Genomic DNA, 14,064 nt, shown 5'->3' on the forward strand with positions numbered 1-14,064 from the left:
ATATATATGCAAAAATTTGTTACTTAAAAATATTGATAATGTGTACGGCTTTAATATGTTGATACTAAGCAGAGTTTTACCCAATTACATGCCTGGCACATTATGGCATTCAATAAGTTTAGAAAGTGATCAAAGGTTGCTTTCTTTGCTTAAACAGTGTTGCTGTAGTGCCTCGATATTGAGGCATTTAGCAACACTGAAAACTGCTGCAAGGGCCCAGTGTGGCCCCTCCCTGGATTATCCTTGTGCGCCATAAAAAATAAACAAGTTTCAAAGAGTGTTTCTACAGCCCAGCTTTCTAATCAAAATATGATTAGTAAAACATATTTTAAAAAAATGTAAAAAAATAAAACAAAAAATAAAACTGTGGTAGCATGTAAAAACAATTCTTCAGTGATGTCACCATCAAGGGAACCAGACAGTTCCAACACAATGTAAAAAAGTCCTAAAATATAAAATGAAAAGTCATTTATTTTTATGTGCTAAAATTAGTGCTGTATCTTCCCAAAAATTCTGACATTGAATGAGTAAAATACTAGCATTTGACCTATAGGGTGCCTAGTATGGTTTTATGGACTAAACTTAATTGGCTAGGTTCAAAGATGTCCCAAATATGACATGAGTGTAGACTGATCAGATGTCAAAATGTGGCCTTTTAGCTCCCAAACAACCCAACAAACCTTTGAACCTGCTGAACACATATTGAGATGTTTGTTAGTGACATATACCAAGAGCTGTAAATTCATACCTAAAGTACAATGTGTGTGTGGGGGGGGGACACAAAGAATTACTACCACAAACTTTGACAAAGGCTGGTGGTTGAATTAGTGCATGGAATGAGTTAAAATGCTAGCATTTAAAACACTCTTAAGCTTCAAAGATGTCCCAAATAGGACAGGGGGACAAGGATTACCAGATTTGACAGATACTTTTATTCATTGACCTATTACTTGCAAAAAACATAGGGCAAATATTAGAATCTATTCAGCAGGTTTTCTTTTATTCGCTTTTGCAAATGACTAAAAAGGGTTTTCATAATTTTTTTGATAGAAAATTGGATATGATCAAAATTGTATCTAAAGAAAGACCTTCTTTTTTCTGAAAAAAACTATCTAGAACTTGTGTGGGTACAGTAAAACAAGAAAGAAGAAAATTACAGCTAAACACAAGCCCCTCAAAAATGTTAAAGCAGCCTCGGTCAGGAAGGGCACAAAAAGAAAAAAAAAACATCCTGGTCCTTTAGGGGTTAAATGTATATATAAAGGACATATTTGTCTTGTATCTGGGGATCTGGAAATGTATTACTTAAGTTTAATTGTAAGTGACCCAATCTTGTTTTGCAATTGCTTTGACCTTGATTTGCTGCCTGGAGGTTTGCATTTAACTGCTAAGACAAGCTGTGGTTGTTATTTGAAAAAAGCATTTATTGTGAAGGAATTCTGAGATACATTTGCTAAGTGTGTACACATTGTTGAGTGATTAGCAGGGTTTTCAGGACTCTGTGTCCTAGAAGTTGTATCGCTGACTAGTCAGTTTAGTTACTGAGTTTAGTTGTTTAGTAGATGGGTCATTAGTAAGAACATATCAACCTGCAGACCTTGAATCTTGTAGGAAACATCAGTAACTTAGATTCATAGAGGTATGCAGAGCCACCCTTTCGTCATTTGAATCTTTTGCCACAACATAATAGATAGGAACAGAGCGTGGTTACACAATGCGAGGTCACATATGCGAAAATGGATTTCATTGTTAAAAATGTGTAGCATTTTCTATACCCCACAAGCTCTTTTAAAGAAAAACAAAAAAATAATTTAAAATTAATATACGTGAGACTACTATGTCCACCAGAGGGCAGGGCAGTGTCATAGAAAAGCTTCTAGTTGGAACTGCTGTAATTTTTTTTTCTTTTACAATACATGGGGGTGCCATGAATGATCTCAAACATAAAATAATTTTAGCAGGATAAAGGAAGTAAGGTTCATTTGTAGTAACCAGGGATTGTGCCAAAAATATTCTTTTTTTCATGACAGAAATGTAATTATCAATCACATTTTCCAAATTCACTAATATCCAGTGGCGGCTGGTGGGTAATTCCAATGGGGGTTCGTGCCTTGCGTTGTTAGCCCAGCTCGCGTCAGTCACTGGGGAAGGCGGGGGGACTCTGGGCTGGGCGGTGAGTGTGTTGGCTGGGAGGTGTGAGAACGGGGATCAAATGGGGGCCTCAGCCGGCATTTTAGCAAGCGCGGCAGCAATTGAGCAAATGGGGTCTTTCCTCTATCGCACGAGCGCTGCAGCAGTGCAATAGAAGAAGGAACTATGAACAGGCTATTAAATAGATTTTTGATAAATTTTGCAAATTTTTCTTTTGTATAAAACTCACCAGTGAGTAAAAATTACTGGATGAGAACTAATAATAATAATGACTTAACCCCATGTACGGACTCACAGTGCATTGTTTTTAATGGGTTTAAGGACAACCCATTGTCCTTAAGGGATTAAATAATCAAATACACAACCAATTGTTTTTTTCTATAGACATATCAATTATCATACTCTGGGTTTGACCCCGAGATTGGCGGGAGAGCACTGCTTCTTCGCTTCTCCGGGTCAAGACCCGAATCCGCCGGGTCGCGGGAGCGGGGTCTTGACACGCCCCGCTCCCCGCCCATTTTTCCATAAAATGAGGGTGTGTACCCCTGCCGTCAGCGGGAACTCCCCCGGCATCAGCGGGAACTCCCCCGGCATCAGCGGGGCCGCCCGCCGACGTCAGCGGGACCACCCAGTGTGCAGTCCTGGCTCCGTCCCACAAGGGAAGGCTCCGGGGAGCCGGAGCCCAGACGTTCCCAGGTATGTCAATTATATTCAATCACTAATTACATTATTAGGTCTTAACATGTTTCCTATTATCATATAATTGAAATACTAATAAAAGTAAAGTAAGTGAATTCATAAACTAGTAAATAACCTATTGTTAGGGTAAAAAATTCCATCATGGTAAATATGACAAAATGTTTTGTTTTTTTTATGTCTCCCTTACCTTCAGTTCTTCTTTATTCCTGCATTTGAAAGCTAATTTGTCTTATGAAATCCCATGTGGGTGGTTTTCTAGCGATGGGAGATAATTCCAGTGATGGTGCAAGAATATTTGCCCTATTCCACCCCAACAAGCCACATTTTGTACTATAGCTGCACCATAAACATCCCAAATCCTGCTTGCGTGCCCTTCTTTTGGATGCACTAAACTCATCTGTGCTGATTTATTATTATTCATATTATTAAATTATATGATAATAGGAAACATTTTAAGACCTAATAATGTAATTAGTGACTGAATATAATATATATGTCTATAGAAAAAATCAATTGGTTGTGTATTTGATTATTTAAGTCATTATTATTAGTTGTCACCCAGTAATTTTTACACACTGATGAGTTTTATACATGTATATATTTAATGATATTAGTAAATTTGGAAAATGTGACAATTACATTTCTGTCATGAAAAAAATTAATATTTTTTGGCACAATCCCTGGTTACTACAAATGTGAGGGGAGTATTAGGTCTGCCCAACGCTAGCACTGGTTATTATTATATTATTATGATTACTCTGATACTTTAAATAAATGGATAGCACCTATATATGACATCATAATCCTGTGCTCTGAAGAGTGTCTGAATGTGACATCTTAATCCAGTCCCCTTAACCTCGACTACATGCCAGTGGCAGCTGTCAGACTTCTCACTACCTTGCAATGCACAGGGGCACCGGGAGACCCCACACCCATGGCGAGTGCCTGCTTGACCTTTTAGTAGCACTATCTCTAAGTGCACGCACAGTCAGTCATTCATCTCACTATGCCTCACAGGGAGAAAAATACTAGATGGAATAATTATTATAAAAAACATACCTCCGTGCTTTGAATAACTAAATGCACAGGCTTGTATACCTGAGGGGATGAATGGGTCAATAAAATTAATTCATGTAGTCTTTTTTTTTTCTTTTCTTCTTCTATCGTTCACTTACGGGTTCTAAAATTATATGTTAATTTTACTCCTTTGTTTTCATGCGTCCAACCTCATATTCAATTGCGATGCTTTTTAAGCTTCCTTTTGCTTTTATTTTATCCATGTTTACTCTGTGTAGAAATAATTATTTTGCCAGCATGTCATCTACCTGTATCTATATACTCCCCTAAACAGATTAATGCAGTAAATGTACTTCAAATGTTGTGCATATATGTTTGTTTGGTGTACACATAGACATTGTTGAAAGAAATGCCTTTGGGCATGAACTTTATCATTTGTGCTCTAGTAATTTGCTGGCTTAGAGGTTTCTGCTGTTGTGGAAATCACATGTACCAGGCTTTCCTTAAGCTTAACCCCTAGCATATTGATTTGCTTTATTGGATTCTCTATCCGTGTTGTCTTTTTAATGTTGTGTAATGTTTCTCTCTGTTCTGACGGCTGCCCTACGGACAGGCTGACCTCTGCTCTCCAAATGACATCCTTCAATTGAATATCCTCCACATTCAAAAGACTGTTGATGCTCTTCTGGCTCAGGAAGAGAAAATTCCGCAGCTCGCTACTTTCTTACACTCCTGGGATATGATAGGCTTTTGTCTTCTACACATACTCCTTTTTGCATTAATGCTTTTAAGTTATCATTGGAATGCAGTATCTGCTTAACCTGTTTGCATGTTGCATCATTGTTCCTGGAATTATGAAGGTACTTCATTTAATCCTCCCTTTTTATCTTTATTGTACATTAACAAAAAACACTTAGTCTGGTTTTTTTCACCACGTGTTGCCTGCAGGGTACCTGATGTATTATACACCAGACGTATGTGGACACCCCTCCTAATTAATTGCTAACAGACATTCCCATAGGCAAACATTGGCAGTAGAAAGGGGCGTACTGTAGAGCTCAGTGACTTTAAACATGGCACTGTCATAGAATACCACCTTTGCCACAAGACCTTCTGCCTCAGTCCACTGTAAGCTCTGTTGTGAATTGGAAGTGTCTAGGAGCAGTAACGTATCTTGGCCTAGGCTTCAAAACCAGGGTTGTCAGATCTTTGGTGGCCACAAGCAGCCCATTTACACAATGGAGGCTGTGCCACACCACACATCTTTTAATGCGGTAAACATGCCAGCCGCTGAGTGCAAAAGGTAAATACATTGCCATCTAGGAGTAACAACAGCTCGGCCACAAAGCAGTAGACCACACATTCACAGAGCGGGGCTGCCGATTGTTGTCTTCTGTAGCATTGCCCACTACATAGTGCCTCTGGAAGCAACTTTTAATTGGATGTCCAACTGGCTCATATATGTGTGTGATGGTCACTTGTTCACAAACTTTTTTGTCCATATAGTATCTGTTGCTGAGTATTATATATTACATAGCAGTCCACTGTCTGAGTAAGGACAGTAAGCATTCACCCAGTAATAGTTAATCAATCTAGTTACCCAACTGTTGTTGAACTGCATCTCTCATGATACTTGCTGACTGATCATAACGGAAGCATCTTGGAAGATGAAATTCCACAAAAGCTTGATGGATACTAGTTGGCTCCCCTTGTGCTAAATGCTATATCAGACATTTCCATCTTATTTCTAAATAAGCAAACCCTTGAAATTTACTTGTTACTAAGCCTAGCCTAACATCATGAAGCGTAGTTGAACTTAATTTCCATATGAGGGAATAGGGCCTCTGGAAGTAAAAGCTTGAGTTGGAACCGACACAAAACAAACCAGCTTCACCGTGTGCTTTTGCATCTTTAGAACAGCATGGGCTGCCTTCCTGTTATGACAACATATAAGACAACTATATGGAAAGTTAGCTTGGGAGCATGCTGCAAATATACAGATTAATCAGTGTCTTCCTCTGCATGGACAGACCACAGATTAGATTCATGCACTAAGTTACAAAAGTAATCCTAATATTAATCACAAAGTGAAGGGTAAAAAAATAATTTATTGGCTCTGGTACACAATGTACTAATATGAGTAAGAAAAATCTTTATCCCTTTGTTAATTAATGCATGGCTGACATTATAGGTTACAAAGGAATTCTCAAGCAGCAAATTATTAAATGACCACGTTATGAATCATAAAATAAAAACAAAGTTTGAAGGATTATAACGACGGATCAGCCAGTAAATATGATGAATACAATCTGATGAGTTATAGGGACTGTTTTATTATTAGGGTGTATAGGAAATTGTTTTACGTCTTTATGTTGTTTTTGGTGTTAAATAACTTTGTAGCATGTTGCATCTTAACAGCATGATATTGCCCCCAAATGATCACTTTTTATTTTCTCTTAAAATTAATTTCAACAATTTAGATGGACTTTATATAGAAAAGGCTGTTCCCTTTGCCAGTCATGTCAATGCCTTAAAGCAGTTATCAAACCAACTGTATTGATCAGCAGATAAACAGTGCACTCTCCAAGAGTGCACTGCTTATCTGCTCAGCAATAGGTTTGGTTCAACTAGTATGGAGGCTTTTGGTCTCGCCTATGAATTTTGGCTATATTACAGTTGGGTAAGAAACCTGGACCGTTTGGAGTCTTTTCTTAAATCACCCTACTCGGTTTGAACCCATATTGTTCTACGACAATCTTAAAAATTACCTTGAGCAAATAGTAACCTACCACACATTGAGATGGATTCATCCAATTAGGAATAACTTTACAAGGAATACAAATATATATATATTTAATTAAAAACTACCGTATACAGTGACTTAATCACTTGTCTTTGTTTTATGCAAGTACTCTTTCTTGATCCTCTGCTACTTGTGAAGCTAGTTCTCGTGGCATGCAAGGCTCTTTTTGATCAGGACACAACAGAACATGATTGCATCAAATGTGACCTTATGTGCAACATAATCACTTAAATAAAGATGACGCAAATGACATCCAACATCATGACTCAAGCGATGTAATGTTGAAAAAATGTTGGAAAATGCAGCTTTATGTTTCATGATTTGTAGCATATTGGCTGTTCACTAATGCTGTTTGAAGACCAAAGTCTTGCTCAGAAGGGCACTCAACTGTTGCAATCAGTTTACTACATTTTAGTTACATGGGGAAAATGAAAAACGTTATGTACGTTTTCCTGCCCTCCTCCTTCTAGTAATAAGTGCCTACTCTTAAAGCTCTTATGCGTTCTTCTCTTAACTTGACTTCACCATTGTAGTGCTGTGGCAACTTGGGCTGTGTCTACATTTAATACGCTGTTGAGCTACATAGCCCTGTTTGTATGTTTCATTAATCTGCTTTATTAATCTAAAGAAGTAACACTGCTGTAATGATTTGGCATCTCCATGTTAACTCTTGCGATGTAGCTTGGCGAGGCATTGATGGTACACAGCATACAGTGAGATTCTCCGTAGAACATGCAGCAACACATTTGAAATGTGTGTTTATTAGTAAATACAATTCTAGTGATAGCTTCCCTTTAAAACATTTTATATAGTTAATGCTAGACAGTGTTATGATTGGATATAACATCTGATGGTTTAAAAGCCGATACGGCTGCAGCAGTCGGTAAGCCTTTTTATTGCACTATTGATTTGCAGTAAATGAAGTCTGTCTTGCTTATCACATCTTTGGAATTGAGTGACAGGGATTCAGCGGACAAGCCGTAGCAAAATAAGTAATCTGTAGTTAAGTGTCAGAGGGTTATGAGTTTTACACATGGCAACACAGAGCTAACACTGACAGACACATTTAATTACGCACATCTTCAGTGTGGTATCAACACTCCAGTGTCTATTCCTTGTAACAGTTACAGATTGTGATGCAAGTTTTAACACTTCAGTCTACCAAAAACAACAATACATTTTGTGCTCCATATGGAGTAACCCATCAGCCATTTGAGTGAGAGGGGTAATCACCAACCCTTTTTCTTTTAGGAAATCTAAATACATTTCAGGTTCACTATCCCTTGCTCTTTGCAATTAATTCAATTTAATGATTTGAATCATCTCCGTGTATTTTCCAATAAGATCTAGCTATGTGCATTAGCACGTTATTTGCATCCTCACTTTTGAACTATTATTTTTCTTATGGGGAAATGCAACAAAATAGGATTTTAATGCATTTTCCATTATTCCCAGACAGTGTTTGTAATAGCTATACTATCCAAGTCTCCCTCTGTATCCTGCCATCAGTAGTTTTTGCTTACTTGAGTAATTCATTGACTGTTGTAGCCTCGATTTTCCGGGCTAGGCTTAACCCCCATTAACTCCAAAAATGACACCACACACCATTTGAATATGGATAAGAAAATTTATATTTGAGTCATTATCACGCCAAAACCTGAAACAATAAACATAGGTGCATTAACCCCTTCAGCACCGGGACGTACCTGGTACTTCCTGGTTACTGGTCACCGGTAGACCGGGACGTACCAGGTACGTCTCCTCCAAAAAACGCCCCCACATCACCACGATCGCGGTGATCGTGGAGGCGCTGCTGCTGCTGTCTGCCCAGGACTCCTGGGCAGACAGCACAGCCTGTCTAAGCCCGCCCCCAAGCCTACGATCACTCCCACGGAGTGATTTTGTAGGCAGAAACAGCGATTGCAGAAAAATCTGCAATCGCGGTTTCAGCTGCCACAGGCAGCTTCAGGGAAGGGGGGGGCTGTTGAATGGGTCCCCACACAAGTGTGGGGGCCTGATCCAACACCCCCCTGCTGCCTGATCGCTCCATGAGAGCGTCAGTGCAGCGTTAACCCCTTCAATGCCGCGATCGCGGCATTGAATGACGCAATTGCGGCATTGAAGGGGTTAATTCCCGTTTTGTGGGGGCTCTGCTGCTGGTGGTCTGCCTGGAAACCAGGCAGACCAGCAACAGCAAAAACGAGCCCCCAGAAGTCCTCTGATCAGTCCTGTAGGACTGATGAGAGAGATTCCTCCCCTACAATCTCCAGTCTGTTGGAGATTGTGTCCCAGCTGCCAGAGGCAGCTTCAGGGACAGGGAGACAGGGTTCTTTGGTCTCCACATGAGTGTGGAGACCAGCCCCCCCACCCCCACCCTTCCTCAGTTAACCCCTACCCTTCCTCAGTTAACCCCTACCCCCCTCTTCCTCAATTAACCCCTTCAATGCTGCGATTGTGTATGACCCCCATCGCAGCATTGCAGGGGTTAATATTAGTCCCCACAAGCTTGTGGGGACTAAATATCAGTCAATGCTGTGCTCCAATGGAGCATCAGCATTGAAAGAGTTAAAAAAAATGTAAAAAAAAAAAATAAAAAGAATTAAAAACAATTAATAAAAAAAAATTAATAAAATAATAATAATAATAAAAAAAATAACAGCACTGACCTGAAAGTCCAGGGTGCTTCCAGGTCAAATGCTGGGCTGATCAGATCGCTCCTGGCCAATAGGAGTGATCGGATCATTATGGCAGCCCACGGATGACCCTGCTCTACAAAGAGAGAGGGGTCATCTAGGGTAATTATGAAAAAACACAAAATATTAATAAATGAAAATATCATAATTATTACCTGATCACTTGTCGGTGACATTTTAAGTCGCTGATTATTGATCGGTCTCCCTGATTGATGTCAGCGGCCTAAACCTGTCACTTACAAGCAATCTGATAAAAAAAATATTTAAAAAAATGTAAATGCACATGTTCCAGTTTTGCCCTCATAGCTTCCTCAAAAAATGCATGAACCATGCATGTGAGGCGTTGTTGGACTCATGGGATGTTGGTGAACAAAATGTGGTGTTTTCTTCCACTGTTGCACTTATGATGTGCAAGAAATTCAGTGCAACATTGAAATGTATGCGTTAAAAACGCAATAAAATTATTTCCCTGTGAAGTTTGGCAGACATCACTGAAGAAATGGCTAGCTGAAAACTGTCAAAACTACCCTAGTTGAACACCTTGACTCGTCTACTGTTCATAAATATATACTTTTATGGGGTAATTTACATTGGGGGGCTTCCAAAATGTCCCAAATGGGATATGGGCCCAGGAAACCAATTTCTGAAAATTCCAAATGTGAAAACAAAAATGCGCATGTTCCAGTTTTGCCCTCATAGCTTCCTCAAAAATTGCATGAACCATGCATGTGAGGCCTTGTTGGAACCGGGGGATGTTGGTGAACACAATTTGGTGTTTTTTTCTGCAGTTGCACATATTCTATACAAAATATAATATAAAATCTAAAGCAACATTGCAACAAATGCAAAAAAAACAAAAAAATATAAAAATACCTCAAAATTTGGCAGCAATTGGCGATAAAATCCCTGTTTGAAAAGTGTCAAAATGACCCTAGTTGTACACCTTGACTTATCTACTGTTCATAAACATATAATTTTGGGGGGATAATCAGTATCTGTGACAACTATTGCAGTTATTAGTCTACCATGCCAAATTTGAAAAAAATTACATTTCAAAAACGTGATGCATGCCTTGCAATATTTGCCTTATACTGGTCAAAATAGATAAAAATCCTGGCCATGTTGGGTGGTTTCCAAATCAGGACAAGTTAATGAATATATTTGGGATAATTTTTTCCCATTGGTTCAATGTGTGTACAATTTGTATGTATACAAAACTGTAAAAAAATGCGTTTTTTTCATTTTTTCACCACTTTTTCCAGTTTATTTCAAATAAAACAATGTACTACCCAGCTTAATATGGTTTCAAATGAAAGCCCTACTTGTGCTGAAAAAAACAATATATGATTTGTGTGGGTGCACCAATTGATAAGAGAGAAATTACAGTTGAAGAAAGACATGGCAAAAACACAAAAACGGCTCCGGTCCTTTAGCAACACCCTAGCTTAAAAATCCCGGTCCTGAAGGGGTTAACAAGGACAATGACTCAAAACACAAACATGTAAATATATACACTAAACACACCAAGCTTGCCAAGTAATCCAGGTACCATAACCAAATACCACTTAAGGAAGGGACATACCCGAATGCCCCCAACCTGACCTGAGGTGCCTAGCACTGACAGAACCTACCACCAGTTGTTACCAACAATTCACTTACCACCACATTAACCCCCTGGATACCTGGCAAGCTGCCGCCCGGCAGACTGTAACAAAAACACCACAACCCAAACCAGAATACAAATATAAAGGGAGGGTGGGACAAGCAACCAGGTAAGCTAACCACAAGAATGTTCCTAAGCCCGGGACAACAGCCACTTAAATAACCTGCCCCGAACTCCACCCCCTAAATTCCCGCCAAAAAAGCCTACACCTCCTCTGCACAACAGTCAGGGCCCACTATAGCCCATGCTGGCCCCCCGTGGGCATCAATATCATCGTTTGTTTTCTTAAAGATATACAATGTGTTGGACTGCACAGTTCCTGCGACACTAGCTGTCTTGAGTGCTCTTTAATAATTGGGAGATAGTACGGACAGATTGGTAGTCTGCAGTGCCTCACCAACACCCATGAGGTCTTGAGATTATTGGTGTCAGCTCTTTTAATTAAAAATAAAGCCTTTAATATATGATGGCAAGAACCACCGATTTTAATAAATATCTGTTTTTCTATTTGTTTAAGAAGCTGAGGGCATTAATATTCTAGGTGCTGAAGACATTATAAGTGATAAAAGGCAGAGAACATTAATAAATCAAGACCTGTTGATTAGTACGGTGTACAAAGAAAGAGGTGGCTTATAAGTAGTGACTCTAGAGAAGGCTAGGATAGTAAAACCAACATAAGTCCTGTATACTATAGCAAGAAATAAATCCACAAAATGTGATAAAGTGCGCTCAGTGATATATCTAACGAGATAAAACAGAACCTGGAATATCTGGAAATTCCTGGTTCAAACGATCTTGCAAACAGATACCTCGAAGGAAGATAAAACCACAACCAATAGTGTAATACAGTACATATACCACAATGTCGCATTCACTCACAAGCAGGGAGGTAATATAGGCTCATCAAAAGTTCTGTCACAGATCTCCAAATGTCTTCAGGCATGCATGTCACCCCTAACAAAAATGTAGGCGTATGCCCAGACTGCTTTGTGGAGAATCCAGTCTCAGCAAATGCTGTCGGAATACCTTGCTTTTGTGAATCTGTCTGCCAATAAGGTAGAGTAATGGCGTGTTCATGGATATAGACCCTGGTCCTGTCATGCACATTTCTGTATGCATTCTAAAGTTCAGCTCTGCGAACAGTCAATTATTGCTAAAGAATAGCATTTCTGTCTAAATAGGACAATGGTAAGTGCTCAGAAACAAAAAAAAACATTATCAAAAGTTCTCCCTTCTGAGACTGCTACACTCCAGATGTCTGCACTTGGGAAGTGATGTATTTGATGCATAAATGCTTCAAACCCCAAGGGAGGCATATTTCAAAACACATCAGACTGACAGCGGGACATAATTAATAGAAGATTTGCATGGCTTTTTTTTTTTTTTTTTTTTTTTTTTTTTTTACAGAAATTGTCTGGCAGTAAAGGGTCAGATGAAACACTCTACTCTTCCTTGTCAGCTCAGTCTGCTTAAAGGTTCATAAGATACACTTTTTAGAATGCCTTGTTTCTTATTTTTTGTGCAATATTAAGAAATTAATAAATAACACAAATTTCAGTATAAAATGTGTGCTGTATCTTAAATAACATTCACAGGATGGAACTCAGAATTTTCTTTCTACTTGAACCAACAAATCTACACCCCCCCCCCCCAGAACACAACATCAGCTTTGTAGGCTAAGCGGAACCTTTTACTTCACGTTAGATATACCCCACATAAAACATAATTTATCTAAATTCACAGATTAAATATATATATTCTGTAAATCCAGTATGTAGGCTAGACCACTAGCATCCCCATTGATAAAGAATATATTTTTGATAGACATCACATGCAATGATGCCCCGGGAGGAAAATTGCTATGGGTATATTTGAGTATAAGACAAACAAGATGCTACATTTTTTTTTTTTTTTCTCAGTAAGAACGGTCAATTTATTTGGCCATCGTTGCCTGCCTTAGCTCAATCAATATATCTAGCAGTGGGTTTCATATCCTTGGTCTACCCATCCACATGTTGCATGAACTTTATGGGCCATTGTGGCTGCAACAGATCTATGGCAGTCAATCATAATGTGCTGCTTGCAACCTTTTATACCCATTCTTGGGATCAATTATTAGCTTGAACGATTTCCATCAATTTGTAAGAATTTATGAATAAGCATGCTGGACCCCTGTTAATTTGGGCTGCTTTTAAGTTAACCAAGGTAATCTGTATCTACAGTTGACATTTTTGTTTCTTCAATCTCTGCAAATGCTCAGATCGCATTGTAAGGGTATTCTTGATCAGCACCGTAGTTTTGATTACTTTAACTACAAAAGCCTAGTACAAAAGCTAATATAGAAAGACTTGTTTATACTAATGTGTCTTGAATCAAGACTGCAGAAAATACATTTGTTTTATTGCAATTTATTTGCAATAAAACATTTAAATCTATAGGTAAGGTATGGGAGGTTACAGGAGAAAAGAGAAAGGATTGGGCTACTTGGTTTTATAAACATCTCTTTATGCGTTACCAGCAATAGACGTTCCTGCAGTACACCGCATAGAATGGGATAATTATAACCGGATCGGCAGACACAAACACAAATGAGGAACAGTATAAAAAAAAAAAACGGGCTAGGAATGGAGGGGAAATAAGAATAAAATGGTCAAATTTGGCAGAAAATTGTTGGTATCGGGTGGGTCTTCTGTTTTTTTGTGACAAAATTACCAAGGGGTTGACATTTTTACTTTAATTGTAACCTATGGAGTCAGATAATTTAGTTGAGGCATAAAATTGTAGAAACGGCATATTGATCATTGTTACATCAGATTTTAAATTCTACTTGCCTTTTGCTGTTACATTTTTTCAGAATATTCCATCTCCGATTTGTACTTTAGTCAAAGAAAAAGGCATATGAAGTTTTGGTGTTATGTTGTTATCATCTTTCCTTTTTTTTTTTTTGTAGGAAAAACTGTGTTTACCCCATCACATCCTAGAAGAAAAAGGCTTGGTGAAAGTGGGCATCACTGTGCAAGCATTGGCGGATGTAACTA

General features: G+C 38.7%; 1 protein-coding gene across 1 annotated transcript in view; it reads left to right on the forward strand.

Moving 5' to 3' along the window:
• Positions 1-14,064, forward strand: part of LRCH1 (leucine rich repeats and calponin homology domain containing 1) — an 86,090-nt gene extending 72,026 nt beyond the window's left edge. The window contains exons 20-21 of the mRNA XM_053455531.1: positions 4,481-4,727; positions 13,977-14,064. Of these exons, the coding sequence (XP_053311506.1) occupies positions 4,481-4,687 (207 nt within the window). The 3' untranslated portion in view covers positions 4,688-4,727; positions 13,977-14,064. The remainder of the gene's footprint in view (positions 1-4,480; positions 4,728-13,976) is intronic.

Source organism: Spea bombifrons, chromosome 2, assembly GCF_027358695.1.
Source record: "Spea bombifrons isolate aSpeBom1 chromosome 2, aSpeBom1.2.pri, whole genome shotgun sequence".
NCBI lineage: Eukaryota > Metazoa > Chordata > Amphibia > Anura > Pelobatidae > Spea > Spea bombifrons.